Genomic DNA, 19,819 nt, shown 5'->3' on the forward strand with positions numbered 1-19,819 from the left:
CATTTTTTAGTGACAACATTGCCATAAGAAGAATAGAAGAATACTCACTAACATTCTTTTTTTTTTTTTTTTTGAGACGGAGTTTTGCTCTGTCGCCCAGGCTGGAGTTGCAGTGGCGCGATATTGGCTCACTGTAACCTCTGCCTCCCGAGTTCAAGCGATTCTTCTGCCTCAGCCTCCCGAGTAGCTGGGACTACAGGCACACGCCACAACGCCCGGCTAATTTTTGTATTTTTAGTAGAGACAGGGTTTCACCATATTAGCCAACCTGGTCTCAAACTCCCGATCTCGTGATCTGCCTACCTCGGCCTTCCAAAGTGCTAGGATTACAGGTGTGAGCCACCGCGCCTGGCCGATTCACTAACACTCTTAAGGTAGCTTTAAGGAGTACCAAATATATTGTAGCCACTAATAAGCTAAGAAAATACCCGGGAGTTTAAAACACTATGAAGAATGCTAAGGCTGATCACAATTTCTAGGACAAAGAACACATCTAATCACCTCTATCTGCCCCATCTGCATGAAGTTTTGAAGCCATTTATTATTTAATGCTATAGTCAAATAAAAGTAGACCTCTGCAACTTGAATAAGCTTCAATAACGCCTCTCTTTTCCTACTGAGAGGACTAAGAATGTGTATTTACAGCTGTAAGAAAGCAGCGAGAATTATTTCTTTCACCTGATCCTTTGCCGTCTGCCTCTCACAAGGGAACCCACCTTTCCCCTGTGAATGCTCTTCCCTGAAGTCATTCCTTGCAATCTTAACATCTGTTTTACTCAAAATTGGTATCTAGCACAGCAAAAGCTTTGGAATCAAACTATGGTACAGACTAAACAAGATAGAAGAAAAGCAATATTCTTAAAGAAAACGGGAAAAATGCTATCCCGACCACAGAATAAATATTAAGTTCATGAACTATGTTGTGAATAATTCCTAATGCTACATGGTAATTTGTTATATATGCACCATGCCTTTATAATAATTTTAACCAAATGAAAAGCATTTAACTGAGCTAAGGCCAACCAAAAGATTCCTGAAATCCAAATAACTATTAATAGCGACTAAAGAGTAATCATGACAGCATCTATTTGGCACACAATAATTCGCGTTTGCAGTATAAAGAAAAAATAATGTGGAGCTGTGATCACTGTCATATGCTCTCCCCAGGTTGTAAACCATGGATTCCTGAAAACCCTCGATTTCGCCAATCTTCTGTCTTTGCTCAAACATACCCCACCACGAGAAGAAAGTCCTCTCCAAATCTCCTAATCCTCTGCCTGGGAGAAACTTACATCTTTTTTTTTTTTTTTTTTTTTTTTTTGAGATGGAGTCTTGCTCTGTTGCCCAGGTTAGAGTGCAGTAGCGCGATCTCAGCTCACTGCAACCTCCGCCTCCTGGGTTCAAGCGATTCTTCTGCCTCAGCCTCCTGAGCAGCTGGGACTACAGGCACACGCCGCCACGCCCGGCTAATTTTTTTGTATTTTAGTAGAGACGAGGTTTCACCATTTTGGCCAGGCTGATCTTGGTCCTGACCTCGTGATCTGCTCGCCTCGGCCTCCCAAAGTGTTGGGATTACAGGCGTGTGCCACTGCACCTCGCCTGCATCTCCTTTTAAACCTTTGGAAAACTCAGACCTGGTGAAACTCCTCCACTTTTCCAGACAAACAGACTCCCTCTGTGCCGCCCTGGATCTCTGTTCGTAGGACTGGAATAACTTGTCCACATCAGATAAGATTTACTTATCCTATCTCCCCAGCTAGACTGTTAAGTCCTTGAAAAATGGAGACTATCTTATTCTTTTCTATATCTCTAGGGCCCAGAATTGGCACCCATTAATTGAATTTGTTCAAGTTTTAAACAGTGATGAGACTGTTCGCACACTCAAAAGTGGCCCCTGACTGCATCACAGCCTTGCTATGTAATCCAAGCACTTACAGAGCTTGTGCTCAGAGCCAGGAATTAGGCCTGACATAGGCAGTGAAACCAGTGCTCTTTGAGTCAGCAACGGAAAGAAGGGGAAAGTGAGGCATCAGCTCAACCCTCCCTTTCCCATTAAGAAATCCATATAATCTCTACTCAGAAACTTAAAAACCTGTCAGATTTTTAAGATGTGAATATCATGTAGATATTTTATGATTTCTATTAAGCAAACATCGAATTTCTCCTTTCCCATTAAATGATACAGTGGATAAGCCTGAGGGTCTGGGAGGAGTTATAACCCAATTAACTGTATTTTAAATTTCTTAAGAGCAAAGAACATGTTTTAGATGTCTGTTTCCTTTTATAAATGGTGTCAGTAAAACTCTTCCTCTAGAGTCATATAATAAATATCTATAGCTTCTATTCACTATATTTTTATACAATATATGTCAACAAGTTTCATCAGATGAGGACAAAGAAGCTTTTATTCAGTAACAGTAAATACTATGAAAGCATTTAACTCTTCTATACATCTTTACCTTCTCTACAGCCTTGAAAGAAAACTATTTGGCATTACAGATCCAGAGTAGTCCTAGTATACTCTTGTCTGCAAAATCTACGTTCACTGTAAAGACAATGCAGCTAAGTATGTGTAATGATTAATGACAATGAAATAGTAAAGATCAATCACTCCAATATTACAAACGTTATTAATAATAACTGCTGTCATTTCTGCTTTAACCAAACTAACAAAAAATGTACAGAGACTTTAAAAAGCTTAGCTACTTCATTCACAGAAGGCGGAAAGTACTTACAAGGACAATTAAAATTCAACCGTTAGACATTCCTATTAGAAAGGAATGCATACCCTGAAGACAATGTATAAATGAAATGTTACATTACAGAACCAAAAAAATCCTTTGAATTATACAAAAGGTAGAATTTCATTTCCTTCAAGTTTGAACAGATCTGTAGGGTTTAATCTTGGCAAGTCCTGTTTGAGTAAAATTAAAGAAAACTACCTGTGATTATATGTAACAGGTTAGATAGGTCTAATATACTGTATGTATATACATTTTACAGTTAAATCATCAGGTGGGACCTCCTACTGAAAAAAAAAAAAGCTACATGCTAGTCATTGTAATGCTACAACTAAGACCTTCATACTTGTTAAAAGATTTATTCTAATACCTTAGATTTACTTAAAAACTGGCATATGTGGTTTAGAGTAGTTTAACAACTGCCAGTGAGAAAAACTATTAAAATCCACACAAGTTCAGAGATTAAAATAACAATCACTCGTTGTTATTTAAAACCATAATCTTGCTGATTTGACTGGGCAGGATTGAACAAAAACAGAAAATAAAAACATTTGTATCTCCTGCCACAAACAGCCTAGGATAAAATTTTGAAATCTGCACTGAACTCAAAACTTCTTTTCACACTCTTCTCTCCTCTTCTGTCACATCCAGGATTCTGAAGCTGTCCTGACAACCCAGACCAATCCATTTTGCAGGGTCACAAACTTTTTCTGTAAAGGGTCAGAGAGTGAATATTTCTAGCTCTGATGGCCAAACAGCCTCTGTCACACTCTCAACTCCCCCAGTGCACAAACGCAGCCATGGGAAACACCTAAACAAGTGAACATGGCTGGGCTCTAATGAAACTCTGTTTGTGGAAACTAAAATTTAAATTCATATAATTTTCATGTTGTCATGAAATTTTATTATCTCCCCAACCATTTAAAAACGCAAAAAACCATTCTTAACTCATGGGTCATAAAAAAAAACAGGTAGTGGGCCAGATCTGGCCATGGTTTGGCAACCCCTGCTTTAAAGGGCTCCAAACATACCAGTCCTCTCCCCACTCCCCAAAAACCACACACTTCCTCTTTCCCACTGTCCTCATCACATTCAAAATTCATGTTTCATCAGAACAAATGCACTGTGCTAAATGAAAGGAACTAAGGCGGCCAGGCGCAGTGGTTCGTGCCTATAATTCCAGTGCTTTGAGAGGCAGAAGCCAGGAGAGTTCAAGACCTGCCTAACATAGCAAGACCCTATCTCTACAAAAAAAAAAAATTGTTTTAATTAGCTGGGCTTGATGGTCTGTGCCTCGTAGTCCCAGCTACTTGGGAGCCTGATGCAGGACTGCTTGAACCTGAGTTCAAGGCTGTGGTGAGCTATGATCACAACACTGCACTCAGGCCTGGGTGACAGAGCAAGACCTTGTCTCTAAGAAAACATGAAAAGAAAAGAAAATGAAAGAAAGAGAAGCTAAGAAAAGGTGAAATTAGCACAGAGGCAGAAAATCAACCACTGGAAAAGAGAGCCCAAGAGCAGAACTGTGTATACATGGTAACTTGTTAAATGGCATCTATCGATAGCATTAAAGACCTGGGGAAGATGGACTGTGCTCGAAGAGGTGCTGTAACAACTGTTAATCTAGAAGGAAAAAAACTGAATTGGATCCTTACTTACACTACCCAAAAAGTAACTCCAGGTGGATTTAGAAATATATAGAAGACAAAATTGCAAGGCTTTGGAAGAAAATAAAAAGAGAATGTCTTTATATTCTTAGAGAAAGATTTTGTATATAAGACATTATTTAAACCTTATTTTAAAAGTAGTATTTGAGCACAAACCCAAAGAAGGTGAGGGAGCCGACTATGCATCTTGCTGGGAGAAGAGCTTGGACTAGAGGCAAAGGCATACAGAGCACGTCACGGGGAAGTCAGGGCTGGCTTCAATGAACCCCAGTGAGAAAAGAGAAGTGCGACTCAGAGAGAGAAGATGGAGCCACCCTGCACAGGCACAGTAGGCTGTAGAAGGACGTTGGCTTTTATCCTGACGTGAAGCCATGGAAGGTTCTTTTTTTCATTTTGTTTCTGAGACAGAGCTTTGCTCTGTTGCCCAGGCTGGAGTGCAGAGGCAGGATCTCAGCTCACTGCAAACCCCGCCTCCCAGGTTCAAGCAATTCTCATGCCTCAGCCTCCCAAGTAGGTAGAATTTCAGGCATGTGCCACCATGCCCAACAAATTTTTGTATTTTTAGTAGAGATGGGGTTTCACCATGTTGGCCAGGCTGGTCTCAAACTCCTGGCCTCAGGTGATCCACCAGCCTTGGCCTCTCAAAGTGCTGAGATGACAGGCGTGAGCCACCGCGCCCAGCCCATGGAAGGTTCTGAGCAGAGGGGTGACATCATCTGACTTACGTGTTAAAAGGATCTCTTTGGCTACTTTGTAAAGAATCAATCTTAAAGGAAGAGAAGACAGCAGGAGACCAGTTAGGAGGCTGTTTTTGGAGCAGAGGGAAAGCAGCAGATATGGTAAATAGAAATCAAATTCTGGATATTTTAAAGATAAAGCCAATAGGACTTGATGATGGATTCTTATGAGGGTGTCTAAAAAAGGGGAGTGAAGGATGACACCAAAACTTTAGCCTGAGCCATAAATTGAAAGATGTATTTATTGTTTACAGAAACAAGAGTACTCTGAGGATATCTGGTGGATGAGAGGATCAGGAGAAATATAAGTAGAATGTGAAGTAGTCAGGTGAATAAACAAGTCTAGCATTCAGGAGAAAAATCTAGCTAAGCCAGGTGCAGTGGCTCATGCCTGTAATCCCAGCACTTTGGGAGGCCCAGGCGGGTGGATCACCTGAGGCCAGGAGTTCAAGACCAGACTGGGCAACATGGTAAGACCCTGTCTCTACAAAAAAATTCAAAAAAATAGCCAGGTGTGGTGGTGGATGCCTGTAGTCTCAGCTACAAAGGAGGCTGGATTGGAAGAACTGCTTATGCCTGGGAGGTCAAGGCTGCAGATCGTGCCCCTGCACTCCAGCCTGGGTGACAGAGCAAGACCCTGTCTCAAAAAAAGCAAAAAAAAAAAAAAAAAGTCCAGCTAAAGAAAAATGTTAGTCACCAGCAAACGGAAGTTATTAAAGCCACAAGATTGAGTGAAAATACTGTGAAAGTAAATATAGGCAGAAAAGAGAAGAGGTCTGAGGACTGAGTTCTGAGATCTGGGAAGAATTATCACTCAGGGAAATGGAGGGAGAGATTTTTCTTAGTATCGGAAAAATCACAGCAGATCTATAAACTGATGAGTGCAATCCAATAGAAAGGGTAAAATTGATGATTTTTAACAGGGGAGGGAAGAAGACTGCTGGAGCAATGTATGCAAAAGGCAATGGAATTTAGTGCAAACTTAAGGGGAGCTCATATTCACAGCAAGACCGCTCATTCACAGACCAGAAGCAAAGGCAGGTTATGGGCACAGATGCAAGTAGGTGGGCAGAGAGGGTGATGAGAGTTCCTGGAAATTATCTTCTGGTTGCTCCTATTTTCAGAGAGCTGAGAGTGAGGATGAGGGAGATGGGATGGAGGTTTGAAGAGAGTGGGGCATGAAATACCTGACTCAGGGAGCAGGAGAGTCAAGGGACCAGGGCAAGCAGCGAGACTGACAGGCAGCATTAAGGGCCACCTTAGTTAGTGATCAGCAAGTTAAAGTGAGAGCAGTCTGCACGGCTGTACGTTTTTCTCTAGCCTTGTTCAGCTATTTGGGTACTGGCACAAAGGAAACAAGTTGGATTTGACCAGAGCTGGAGTTTTACTGGGCAAACATAACAAAGTTTAGAGAGGAGGCAGTGGAGTTGAGGATGTACATTAAAAAATGCTCTTATTACTCATCCATGGATCTAAGCCAGATCAAGATGGGAATGTGAACATTAAGAAGGGGAATGAAAAACAAAAGGGGTAGTAAATAGGAAATAGGGTCAAAAGACTGTAGGTCCTGGTGAGGTTAACGACTTGATGAAGCAGGGGCCCTAAAGAGAAAACAGGGATTGGGACTCTTGAGATTGTGGGGGAAGGCAGCTACAGTTATGGATAAAGTCTAAGTAAGGTATGGCAATATGTGGCTGAGATGGGATGGAGGTCAAGCTCACTAAGGGAGTCAAAGAAATTCGAGGTCAGGATAATGAAAGGATAATCTATATAAACAATGAAATAACCAAGATTTAAGACAGGAGAAGAAATAGAGTGAAAAGTGAGACAGGGCTAAACTCTTCAAGGAATGAGGCAGACTGACCCAAAGGTCTCTTTTAACTACAAAAGTGATTAAACAAGTGGTACTGTGATGTCATGAGATTAAAAGTTGGAGTGGTCTATGGAGGAAAAAGGTCTGAAAGCAGCAATGACAATCAAAGAGAACTACCACACCTTTGAGCCAAGCATTATACTGAGTGCAGGAGAGAAAACAGCCTCCCACTTTCAAGAACCCTGGGAAAGGCATGTCCTCAGAGCCATATTTCATTTAGATCAAGATGATGAATGGATGTTTACAGAAGTTCAGGATACAGAGAATTTTGCTGAGGGCATAGAGAAGGATCTTAAGAACTGGGGAGTCAGAAAAGGATTCATGTAAAAAACCTTAAAGGGTTCCAGGCACAGTGGCTCACACCTGTAATCCCAATACTACGGGAGGCTGAGGCAGGAGGATCGCTTGAGCCCAGGAGTTCAAGACTGGCCTGGGAAACATAGTGAGAGCTAATCTCTACAAAAAAACAAAAAAAAAATTTTAATTAGCAGGGCATGGTGGTGCTGTGATAGCACCACTGCACTCCAGCCTAGGTGACACAGTGAGACCCTATCTCAAAAAAAAAAAAAAAGCCTTTATGGGATGAGAGTTCAGAGAGTAAGAGAAAACCTAGGAGTTTCTCATATAACTTAGAAAATCAGTTTGTGAATTTCTAGCAAAAACCCTGCTGCAATTTTATTAGGAATGGCATTGAATCCATAGGTCAATTTGGGAGGTATTGATGTCTTTGTTATTGAGGTTTCCTATAATACAATGGTGTATCTTACCATTTAAGTCTTTTTAAATGTCTTTTGATAGTTTTATAATATTCTCATTGATGATGATGATGACAATGACACCAACAACGATAACGCTAACACTTAAACTGTGTCTATTAGGTGCCAGACACTGTTCTAAGCAGTACACAAAGAGACTCCTCAATAGCTATAATGAAAGAGCATCCCTCACTTATGGATCATCTTGTTAACTCTAATAACTTCTCTAAGCTTGTGGCCATCAGAGGGCCCAGCTCGCCCTAGTGGTAGTCCCAGTTCCTTTGCTTTTGAGTGTCATTGCCCACAGTCCAGTGACCAAGCCCTTGGGTCCAGTGACCACCACAAAAGACTGGAAGAATGAAAGAGCTGAGAAACTCTGCTCTGAGGGTACTGGTGGTCACAATCCTAACCTTATTTATTTTGATTGGCTGGCTCAAACTCTTTCCTGTCTACTTCATGCATTTAAGATAATTGAATGTATGAGGTGGCTCACACTGACCACTTCTGTATTTTGAAGCTGAGTCAGAACACCTTACCAAACAATTCCATGTAGCATTCCAGCTCATGGCATAGGTAAAAATAAAGGAAATTGCCAGCACACTCTAAAATATGCTTTTTATAGTGTAAGTTAATTGATGTTCTCTCTCAACAAAGTTGAGCTGAATCACGGTTGAGTCAAAACGCCATATGGCATCCTTAGCCAAGCTGATGACTCGTGTGGGTTTTTGTTTTTTGGGTTTTTGTGTGTTTTCGTGTAAAGACACTTGCTGGCCAGAGGCTCAGTAACGTCCGGGGAAAATCCATGTACGTGTGTATACACAGATGGATAGGTTTATTTTTTACCTCTGTGGTATGTTGACCTCTAAAGCGCTTAATCTATTCACTTTCTTTATGAAGGTTAGTCAACATATTTATACAACCAAGTAACAATACCAAGTCATTTCTTACCCCTTGAAATCAGTCATCTGTCATATTTAACGTTTCCTTTCCCCTCCTAATTAAAGTCTTCCTTCTATGCTCTCATTTTCTCTCTCATGGCTCAAGAAAATTAGGTGTTCAAGAAAATAATAAAAATACTATTGAATGCTCATTATGTGGTAGGCCTGAAAGTTGGTACTGAAAACAGAGGTAAATAAGAGTCCTGGCCTCAGGCTGCTCTCAGTCTAGTGAGACTGGTAGGTAATTAAGTGATTGTAATACTCTATGTGAAGTTCTTTGAAAGAGGTAAGCACAGAGTGCCAAGGGAATACAGGGCAAAAGCACCTGGAGGTCAGAAACGGCTTTCAAAGGGAAGTGAAATGATAACTCAACCTTGAGGGTAAATGAGGAGTGTGTATAAGCAAAGGAACGAAGGCTTAAGACATTTATATTTACAAATTTACAAATTTGTTTTGTAAATATAAATTACAAATATACATTTTTAGCAAATTACAGATTTATTAAACTTAATAATTTAATAGCATGTGAGCTACTCCTATGTTAATAGTTCAAAGTAAGCTACACATAGTTAATTTTATCATATCGATCACAGCTGCAGCACTAAGCACAGATCTTACATATATCATGTGTGGTATGATTCAATGAATGAATTACATGGTAAAGTAATCAGTAGCATTTTAGTAATTTGAGTAATCACTGATTGGCTCACTGGAGCTACTGGCTCCTCATTGCTCTATTCAGTTCAGTTCAACATTTACAGAGTACCCAAAATGGGTCAGGCACCCTGCTAAGAAACACCAGAAAGTCCCTCCCTTCAACAAAGGCACTACTGAGTAGGGAAAAAGATACATAAAAGGCTATTTTATTATGAAACAAAAACAGCAGTGAGGGAGGAGTTCACATTTTAAACACACCCCTCCACTCCAAACAATGTGACTTTTTAAAAATCATAAATATATAGCTTCACATGCCCACCAAAATTCAGTGTCACTCATTTTCATTGTAGCCATTCTAATAGGGATGCAGAGGTATCTTATTATGGTTTTGTTTATAACAGCACTATTGAGATAGGGTTGACGTGGCACACTAAAGTCACCCACTTAAAGTGTACAATTAAACGGATTTTGGTACATTGTATTATTAATTTTTTTAATTGTGGTAAAATACATATATATAACATAAAATTTGCCATTTTGTTCATTTTAAGTCTACAGTTCAATGGCTTTAATTATATTCACAATGTTGTACAACTATCACCTCTACTTCCAAAATTTTTTTAACACCCAAATAGAAACTCCGTAAACATGAAGCAGTAACTCCCCATTTCCCCTCTCTCCAAATCCTAGTAACCTCTAATTTACTTTCTGTCTCTACAAGTCTGACTGTTCTAGGTATTTCATAAAAGCAGAATCATACAGTATTTGTCCTTTTTCATTTTCTTCGGTCATATACCTAAGAGTAAAAGGGCTTGGTCATATTCCATGCTTAGCTTTTTGAGGACCCACCAAATTATTTTCCATAGTGGCAGCACCATTTTACATGTCCACTAGCAACACACAAGGGTTCCCATTTCCCCACATCCTCAACAATACTTGTTCTTTTCCATTTTCTGGATAATAGCCATCCTAAACGGTATGCAGTAGTCTCTCACTGTAGTTTTAACTGCATTTCCCTAATGACTAATGATTTGGAACGCTTTATCATATGCTTATTGGCCTTTTTCTTTGTAAAGCACAGATTTTGCCCAATTTTTAAACTGAGTTGTAGGAGTCTTTTTTACTGAGTTGTAGGTAGGAGTCCTTTATATATTCTGAAACAACTTCTTTATCATATATATTTTAAATACTTCTCTAAGTCCAGGACTTGCCTTTTCATTTTTTTTTAAGATCTTTTGGCCTGATTTTTTTTTTAATTTTTAAATTAAACACCAATGAAAACCTCATTTTGTCTAAGCAGATTAAAGAGAAAAAATGAGCTATACTGATAGAAGCTGAAAAAAACATTACTGTCTACATGACTAAGAAAAAGACCAAGCAAGTGCAATGAGTAATAAGGTATAGAAATTGCAGCAACTCAAGAAACTGATAAGCATCTGCCACTATCAACTCTATGCTAGATGCCAGGCGTACAGTGAATGTGATGTGCCCACTTTATTCAAGAAGTTTACCAGGTGGAAGACCAATGAGGTATCAGTTTAAGTATGAGATGAATTTATAGAAAGCAGTATCCAAATGTTCCATTATTTCAAGAATACTCAAGAGTCAGAACATGATCTCCCCTATAGAAAACTTATTACAGAAGAGCACTATTTCCAGAACTTTCTGTGATGATGGAAATATTCTATATCTGTGCTGTCACAATCACATGTGGCCAATGAGCACTTAAAATATGGCTAATGCCAGCCTGGGCAACATGGCAAGACCCCATCTCTACAAAAAATAAACAAAAAAAATTATCTGGGCATGGTGGTGTACACCTGTAGTCCCAGCTACTGGGGAAAGAGGCAGGAGGACTGCTTGGGCCCAGGAAGTTGTGGATGCAGTGAACTATGATTGTGCCACTGTACTCCAGCTTGGGCAACAGAGTGAGACCCTGTCTCTAAAAATAGTAATAAAGGGCCGGGCACGGTGGCTCATGCCTATAATCCCAGCACTTTGGGAGGCCGAGGCAGGCGGATCACCTGAGGTCGGGAGTTCAAGACCAACCTGACCAACATGGAGAAACCCCGTCTCTATTAAAAATACAAAATTAGCCAGGTGTGGTGGTGCATGCCTGTAATTCCAGCTACTCGGGAAGTTGAGGCAAGTGAATCGCTTGAACCCGGGAGGCGAAGGTTGTGGTGAGCCAAGACCACACCACTGCACTCCAACCTGGGCAACAAGAGTGAAACTCTGTCTCAAAAAAAAAAAAAAAAAATTAAAAATTAAAAAATATGGCTAATGCAACTAAGGAAATATTAATTTTACGTATTTTCAATTAATTAAGTAGCTACATGTAGCTAGTGGCTACTTAATGAACAGCACAGATGGAGTATGACAACCTACCTCACCTGGCTCTACACTTTGGGGGGGTCTGGAGATGCTTCACAGATGCATTATAAAGGCAACTAGCCAGGTATGGTGGCTCATGCCTGTAATCCCAACACTTCGGGAGGCCAAGGCAGGAGGATCACTTGAGGCCAGGAGTTTGAGACCAGCCTGGGCAACATAGTGAGACCCCTTCTCTAGAAAAAATGCACTCCAGCCTGGATGACAAAGTGAGGCCTTGTCTCGAAAAAAAAAAGAAAAATAACTAAAGGAGCAACTAAAATAGAATTTTAAATGTGTTTGTCTTACTTGTTCAGAAAGAATTTAACATGACTCGCAAAGACTCACAGCAAGCTAAATCACTTGTTAAACAAATGTGAAATACGCTGATATCTACATTAAGCAAAAAGTATAAAACAAATGTGAGAAAAAAGAATTATCTTACACAGAGAAGAAACAGCTGAGGAATATCTCAATACTGGTATTATATGACCATAAGCAATATGTTTAAATTATTTTAGTGACCAAGACACTGTTTAAGAAGTGGGTTACAGAATGCATTTAATACAGTGCATGCAGAATTTAGACTGGTGTATTAATGATGTATTGCTACATAGCAAATTAGCCCCAAATTTAGCATTTTAAAACAATAACATTTATGATCTCACACAGATCTGAGAGGCTTAGGGTGTCTCATGGGGTTGCACACGTGGCTGAGGATGTGACTGGAGCTCAGAGGACCTGCTTCCAAGGTAGTTCATCACATGGCTGTTCAAAGGAGGCCTCAGCTCCTCACCACACAGCTCTCTGCATATGGATGCTTGAGTGTCCTCATGACATGGCAGCTGGCTTCGTCAGAGTGGGCGATCCAAGAAAGAGCTAGCAAAGAGGAAACTACGATGCTTTTTACGACCTAGTCTGAGAAGTCGCACACTGTCACTTCTGCCATATTCTACTCTTCAGAAGCAAGCCACTAAGTTCAGCCCACACTCAAGGAGAAAAGAATTAACCTCCTCCTCTTGAGAAAGTCAGAGTATCAAAGAATTTGTGGACATATTTAAAATTACCACAATGGGATATAAGAATTTCTCTTCACTTGGGGGTTGCTAAAATTGTAATGAGATCCTGAGATCCCTTTCTCTGGAAACCCCAAAATTAGAACTATCTTCCTGAAATAGCTTCAATTTTTGTTTTTGATAAGATAGGAGATTCAACACAAATGGATTCTTGGTCACTTATAACCTTGTTATATTTTAATAACAGGTCCTAAATAAATGGCATTTACTATGCATAAACCACTATGCTACACATACAATATTACAGAGCCTCAAAATAATCCGTAAAAGTGGCTACCATCATCCCGTTTTCAAGACAAGAAACAAGAAGTCTACAGAGACTAAGCCAGGATTCATATCCAGGTCTCCATGGTTCCAAAGCCACTGCTCTTTCCACTGCATGACACTTCTATTACTCAAGCTACCACAGACAGAAGTTTGTTTTGTAGCATGGAAGAGCTCAGAAGGACCACCAACTACATTATGTCTATGATTCTTCAAATATAACATGGAATCCTAGAGAAATAATGTATTCCACCAAAAGAGAAGAACCTCTTAATTACTTTCCTCACTGTTTTTGCTTTTTGTCTGCTGTTTTCTATTTGCTACACTGAGGACTCATTTTGCTTGGCTTTTTGTCTCGTCCACCTTGTAACACCTTGGCCCATCCTCCCCCTGGGTCCATCTGTGTTCCTGTTCATACCAGACAACAGCCCTATGCCCTCTCTGAAGAGGAGACCCTCAAGGACAAACACTGGCTCCCTGAGCATCAGAACTGGAGGGATTCTCTCAGAGGGGTGGGAGTCTGGGCCCAGCCCCACAAGACCCTTATAATTTGTCCAAAGACAAAGAGAAGCAGTGACAGAACCAGGACCAGAAGAAGCCTGTCCTTATAAACCCTGATCATGAGTTCTCTGCACCACCACACAACTATGTCTTTCCATGCCAGGCCCTGAACATCATTTCACCCTTCCTGGTCTCCAATCTCTGCCTGGACAAAGACACCGCCCCAGAACTCAAATGAAACCTGGGAAGCATCCTCATTTCCTCATTCTCTCCCCAACAATCCAATTGGTCCGAGTCCTGTCCATTCAACCTTGTATCTCTCAGTATTTATTCTACTCATCCTCACAATGTCCTAATTTAGGCACTTTTCTCTTTCACATGGGCTTCTGCTACCACTCCTTAAAGGTCCCCTGTCTCTGGCTTCATCCTCTCATTTATTCCCCACAATGGAGGTGGAGGAGGCGGCGGCCAGGAAGATCTAACAGGCAGATCTTATCATGCCACTCCCTTGACAAAAACCATCAATGGTTCTCTGTAACTTCTTCCCTCACAAGAGATAGAGTCAAGAAAGGCCTTCTAAACTGGCTCAGGGGCTTGGATTTTCTCCAAGTTATAAAAAGGGAACTGATGTCTGAATAAATGTCTCCTCTGTAGGAGAAACCTAATCTATGTTACTTAATTGTCTCATCGGTTTTGCAAAATTAACATATGGCCCCTTTGCAGACACTGTTCCTTCTAGTCCTCTCATCTATAACCCAGCACCTGAAATAACCTTAAAAAGCCTCTCCTGGGCCAGGCACGGTGGCTTACGCCTGTAATCCCAGCACTTTGGGGGGTCGAGGCGGGCGGATCACAAGGTCAGTAGATTGAGACCATCCTGGCTAACACGGTGAAACCTCGTCTCTACTAAAAATACAAAAAAATTAGCTGGGCGTGGTGGCGGGCGCCTGTAGTGCCAGCTACTCGGGAGGCTGAGGCAGGAGAATGGCATGAACCCGGGAGGCGGAGCTTGCAGTGAGCCAAGATTGCGCCACTGCACTCCAGCCTGGGCGACACAGCCAGACTCCATCTCAATAAAAAAAAAAAAAGCCTCTCCTGGCTCGCCAATCTTCCAACAGATCCACACGTTCCCCTGTGCCACCACCTCTTGTATAGATTTCCATTACAATGTGTTTATTTAGCAATTTCCCAAATATGCTTGGTAAAAGGGATCACATCATTCCTCTTTGTACCCTCAGACCCTAACAAAAAACCTGTTTCATAGTAGGTGCTCAATAAATGGTTGATGACTGGGTTATTAACTAAAAGGAGGGCCCATCATGATACAGAAATACCTAAGCATTAAATCAATAAATACATCTCCCCCAAAGGCCCATAGAGCAGTACCAGGGACTTTTAATAATAGCATTATTTCAGCAGCTCCACATTTCCCAAAGTGATTTGAGGTAAAGAAGTGCTCAGACCAGGTGTCTAGTTTAAAGAGAGGAAGTCCTCTAGTGATCACCTAGGCAGACCCAAGTCTGTCTGTCTTCAGTGTTCCCTCTGCTCTTTGTACATACATACCCCCACAGCTGTATGTTATCTTGTACGTACTAGTACAGGAGAGAGCAAGAACTTTCCATTTTCCCACCCCATCACCTAGCACAATAGCTGATACCTGGGGAACTACCAATCAATGTGTTGTGATATCAGCTACATTTAGTGCTATGTACAGGTATGTCCTAAGGATTTAATATGCATTATATCTCATTTAATCCTTATGACACTATCACCAGGGAGGTACTCTTCAAATTTACTCCCATTAAATAGACAAGAAAACTGAGGCCCAGAGGACAGAACAAAATCAAATAAGCATTGACTGAGGGCTTCGCACATTTTACATTTTCACATGCTTTATTTCATTTATTCCTCTGTACAACCCAGCAACTAAGCTATTTATTATAGTCCCATTTTTTTTACACAAGAATTCTAAGGCCTGGAGAAACTGCACAGTAACACGCAGCTTGCAAGGCCAGGAACCAAATCCACAACTGTCGACTCCTGGGCACCTTTTCTTTTTGCCTGGCTATCTTGCCCCTCAGTGGCATCAGGACTGGACTGGTCTCTCCAGGCCCGTGCTCTTCCACACTGCACAGAGCACTGCCCTCAGGGGGGATGGTGCACCCTGGGCTCTAACGCCGAGGAGAAAGGAGTGCCAGTCCCACTCCATGCCTAGAGACTGCCATCCCCGCAAGTGCGCAATTCCCGCGTCCGTAACACGCGTCTCTCCCGCTCAAACACACGCTGCATGACTCTAGGGCCCGCGTGGGTCTTGCAGCCAGGGCCTGGCGCAGCCCTCGCACATGACAGGGGCGGCCTAAGCGTGTGTTGGGTCAACATCACCGGCACGCCGCGGCAAGGGCTCCCGGGGTCGCGGCTTCGCATCCGGACTGGCTGCGGTGGGGGAGCGGGCGCCCGCCCCAGGCCCCGCGGGGACCCACGAGCACGAGGCGGTGCCTGGGAGTCGGGAGGCCTGGGTGGCGCTCGGACAGCCCGCGCAGGCCTCGCCCTCCGCGTCTCCAGCGAGGCGGGGGCGGCGCCTGGGTCCAGGCCGGGGCCGCCGCGGGAGTCCCGGCTGCCCTCCCCTGCCCGGGGCAGCCCCCCAGCCGGGCCCGTTACCGGTTCCGCTGCTCTTTGAAGAGCGCCGTGAGCGCTCGCAGGGCCTCCAGGTCCTGGATGGGTGCCGGCACCATGACGCCCGACAGCCTGGCAGGCGGCGGCCTGGGCGCCGCCATCTTGCGGCTCACAGCTCGGCCGAGCCTGACGAGGAGGAAGGCGAGGAGGACGAAGGGGGAGGATGGCGAGGAGGGAGAAGTAGGATGGCGAAGAGGAAGGGGGAGGCCTCGCCCTACACAGCCCTAACCGCCGCCGCCGCTGCAGCTCGCGCTGCCCTGAAGCTGCGCCGCGGCCGGAGAGCTCCAGGCTTAGCCCAGACTCGCCTCAGGCTGGAGGAGGAGACTGCGCCGCGGGGGAGGGGGCGCCGGCGGAAGTCCCGCCTGAGGGGAGGGGGCGCGGCGGAAGTTCTGGGTGAGAGCGGGGAGGGATGCTGGGGGTGATTGACTGGGAAGGGTCGCAGACAGGGCTCCTCCGAGGGGAGGGGACGTCGGGGGGAGGGGGACCCGTGTTGATGGGGCCGTAACAGGGTCTCGGTCTTGGGAGCGGGTATCCGGAACCAGAGGTTCACCCTGAGAAAGAGGGGCGCGTCCTATAGGAGGGGGCCCGCGGACAGAGGGGTCTCCCCCAGGGGAGGGGATCCGGGGGGTAAGGGGCCTGTGGAGGGTGGGGCCGTAACAAGGTCTGGGTCTTGGGAGCGGATATCGGGGGCAGAGGTTCACCTTGAGGAAGAGGGGCCCTCCTATGGGAGGGGGCCCGCAGACAGAGGGATCTCCCCCAGGGGAGGACATTCTGGGTGGAGGGGACCCTCTTGGGAGGAGACGCTGACTGAGGGGCTCGGGAACGAAGGGGGCCAGGCAGAGGCTCCCCCTGCTAAGGCTGAAGACCTTGATCCCACTGCTCAAGTGGGTTGATAAGTGCCTCCGCCCGGGTCCACTGGAAGCTGGAGCGGTCTGTCACCAGCTTGCAAGTCTCAGGCCCTGAAAACTCACTTCCCAGTACTTACCGATCATTGCTGATCAATACTAGACCACTTACCAGGCACTCTGCCTCGAGTGAGTATACATTGCTCCAGCTCCTCAAAGGCTTAAAATACCATTCGAAGTCAAGAACCTAAGTTACACAGCAATAGGGTTAGAACTGTTTTTTTCCTAAGGGAAATGAATATATTTCACAGGAATCAGACAAGGCTTCTCTAGCTGGTGTTGATAACTCACATATTTTCTTTCCACTGCCCTTTATTACAGTGTATATACTTTCTTTCAACAAAAATTGTTGCTAAGCCCTGTGCTAGGTGCTGGAGATATAAATAAAGATTAATAAAAGATGGTTCCAAACCTGAAGGAACCTCACAGACTATTGAGAAGGAGAGAAGCAAACGTAGCTGAGTATAGTTGTGAACTGCTATAACTGTACAAATTGCTGTGGGACCACTTAAAATATATAAATACATACCCCCTACATTCTGCTTGGAGGGCAGGAGTGTGCTTGTAACATGGTGCTTTTAACAGTCTTTGCTAAATAAAATGTAAAGATACAATAAACACCACCAGAGTATGCAGAAGAAGTGAATCCTGGTGGGGCATGGTGGCTCATGCCGGTAATCCCAGCACTTTGGGTGGCCAAGGCAGGAGGATTGCTTGAGCCCAGGAGGTCGAGGCTGCAGTGAGCTGTGATCACACCACTGCACTCAAGCCTGGGTGGCAGAATGATACCATGTATCAAAAAAAATAAAAATAAAAAAAGGAAGGAGGGAAATGAATGCTGCTGCACAAGCAAGTTACTTGATATTGTCATTCAGTTTACCCATTTAATTGAGTATGTATTTACTCATTCCACGAATATTGCTGTGTACTGTGTGCCAGGTATTAGATCACTTATTAATAGGATCACTTATTAATAGGATTAATTGCATTGCTCAAGACAATGCAAAATGTTTAACACTCCTTAAGCTAGCAGGGCAAAATCTCTTAATTTTCCCTTGAGGAGCACAGGATGGTAAAATGTACTTGTTATTCACCAAAATCCTGACCTTTAGGCCAGACACGGTGGCTCACGCCTGCAATCCCAGCACTTTGGGAGGCTGAGGCGGGCAGATCACTTGAGGTCAGGAGTTCAAGACCAGTCTGGCCAACATGGCAAAACCCCCTTTCTACTAAAAATTAGCCGGGCATGGTGGCAGGCGCCTGTAGTCCCAGCTATTTGGGAGGCTGAGACAAGGGAATTGCTTGAACCTGGGAGGCAGACGTTGCAGTGAGCTGAGATCATACCACTGCATTCCAGCCTGGGCAACAGAGGGAGAGTCCGTCTCAAAAAAACAAACCTGACCTTTAGTTTTCTTATCCTCAAATGTAACAACATTCCCAGAAAAACATTCCCTATAATACTCATACTTCTTGCCTGGAATATTGCAATGTATTCCTGATTGGTCTTTTGGCCTCTGCTCTTGCTTCCTTACGTTTTAGATCCTTTAGAAAATATGTCAACATTTAACTCTGCCCAAAACCCTCTAAGGGATTTCCATTTCACTCAGAGTAAAAGCCAAGTTCTTCGAATAGAAAAGCCCCTAAATGACCTGCCTCCTCCTTCGCCATCACCTCCAGCCCCTGTGGGCTCTAATCACATCTACTAGCCTCTTCCTCTTCCATTGTGCCTCAGCCATACTGACCTTCTTATTGTCCTCTGTCTACTTAAAAGGAATAAGCTGAGGTAAAATCAATATAAAGAGTTTATTTGGGCCAACATGAGCACTGCAGTCCAGGACACACATCCAAGTTGCCTTGGGGAGTGCTCTGGAGAACGAAAGAGAAGCTCAACTTTTTAGAGAAAAAAGGACGAATCAGGAGAAAGCGTGATTTAAAAGGTTGTTTGTCATGAATTCTCATTGGTTTAAGAAATAATGTTGGTTAATGATTGGCTGTACAGTGTTGAACTATAGATTGTATGCCATTCTGTGGCTAGTTGACATCAGTTTGTCTAGAGCCCAAATAGAATGTGGCTTCAAGAGGTAATTGGGCCAGGCATGGTGGTTCATGCCTGTAGTCTCAGTGCTTTGGGTGGCTGAGGCAGGAGGATTGCTTGAGCCCAGGAGTTTGAGATCAGCCTGCACAACATAGTGTGAGACCCCCCCATCTCTACGAAAAAATTTTTAAAAAATTAGGCATGGTGGTACATGGCAATAGTCCCAGCTACTCCAGAGGCTGAAATGGGAGGATTCATTGAGCCTAAGAGTTGAAGGCTTCAGTGAGCTATCACCACACCACTGCTCTCCAGCCTGGGTAATAGAGTGAGACCCTGTCTTTAAAAAATAGTAATAATTCTTTTTTAAAAGAGGTAAGTATTTAGCTCAAGGAGGAGAGACATGATTGCTGTTTCATTCCAATGCTTCTCTAGGCCTGATCATTTAAAGGAGCTCATATTCCTCAGATAAAGTTTTTTTTCTTTTTTTTTTTTTTTTTTAATCCCACAACTCCACCAGGAAAAGTACCCTCCTGCCTTAGGACTTTGTATATGCTGGTGTTTTTGTTTTTATTTGTGTTTTTGTTTTTTGTATAGAACAACTCCTCACAAACATCTCCATGACTCGCT

The 19,819-nt window shown here is 43.3% G+C and overlaps 1 protein-coding gene across 2 annotated transcripts in view; it reads right to left on the reverse strand.

Moving 5' to 3' along the window:
- The window catches only part of ATXN10 (ataxin 10), a 174,039-nt gene extending 157,367 nt beyond the window's left edge, over positions 1-16,672 (reverse strand). For both annotated transcript variants that reach the window (XM_003281267.4, XM_030815375.1), the window contains exon 1: positions 16,238-16,672. In XM_003281267.4, the coding sequence (XP_003281315.1) occupies positions 16,238-16,353 (116 nt within the window). In that variant the 5' untranslated portion in view covers positions 16,354-16,672. The remainder of the gene's footprint in view (positions 1-16,237) is intronic.
- Between the last annotated feature and the right edge of the window lie 3,147 nt (positions 16,673-19,819).

Source organism: Nomascus leucogenys, chromosome 7b, assembly GCF_006542625.1.
Source record: "Nomascus leucogenys isolate Asia chromosome 7b, Asia_NLE_v1, whole genome shotgun sequence".
Lineage (NCBI taxonomy): Eukaryota > Metazoa > Chordata > Mammalia > Primates > Hylobatidae > Nomascus > Nomascus leucogenys.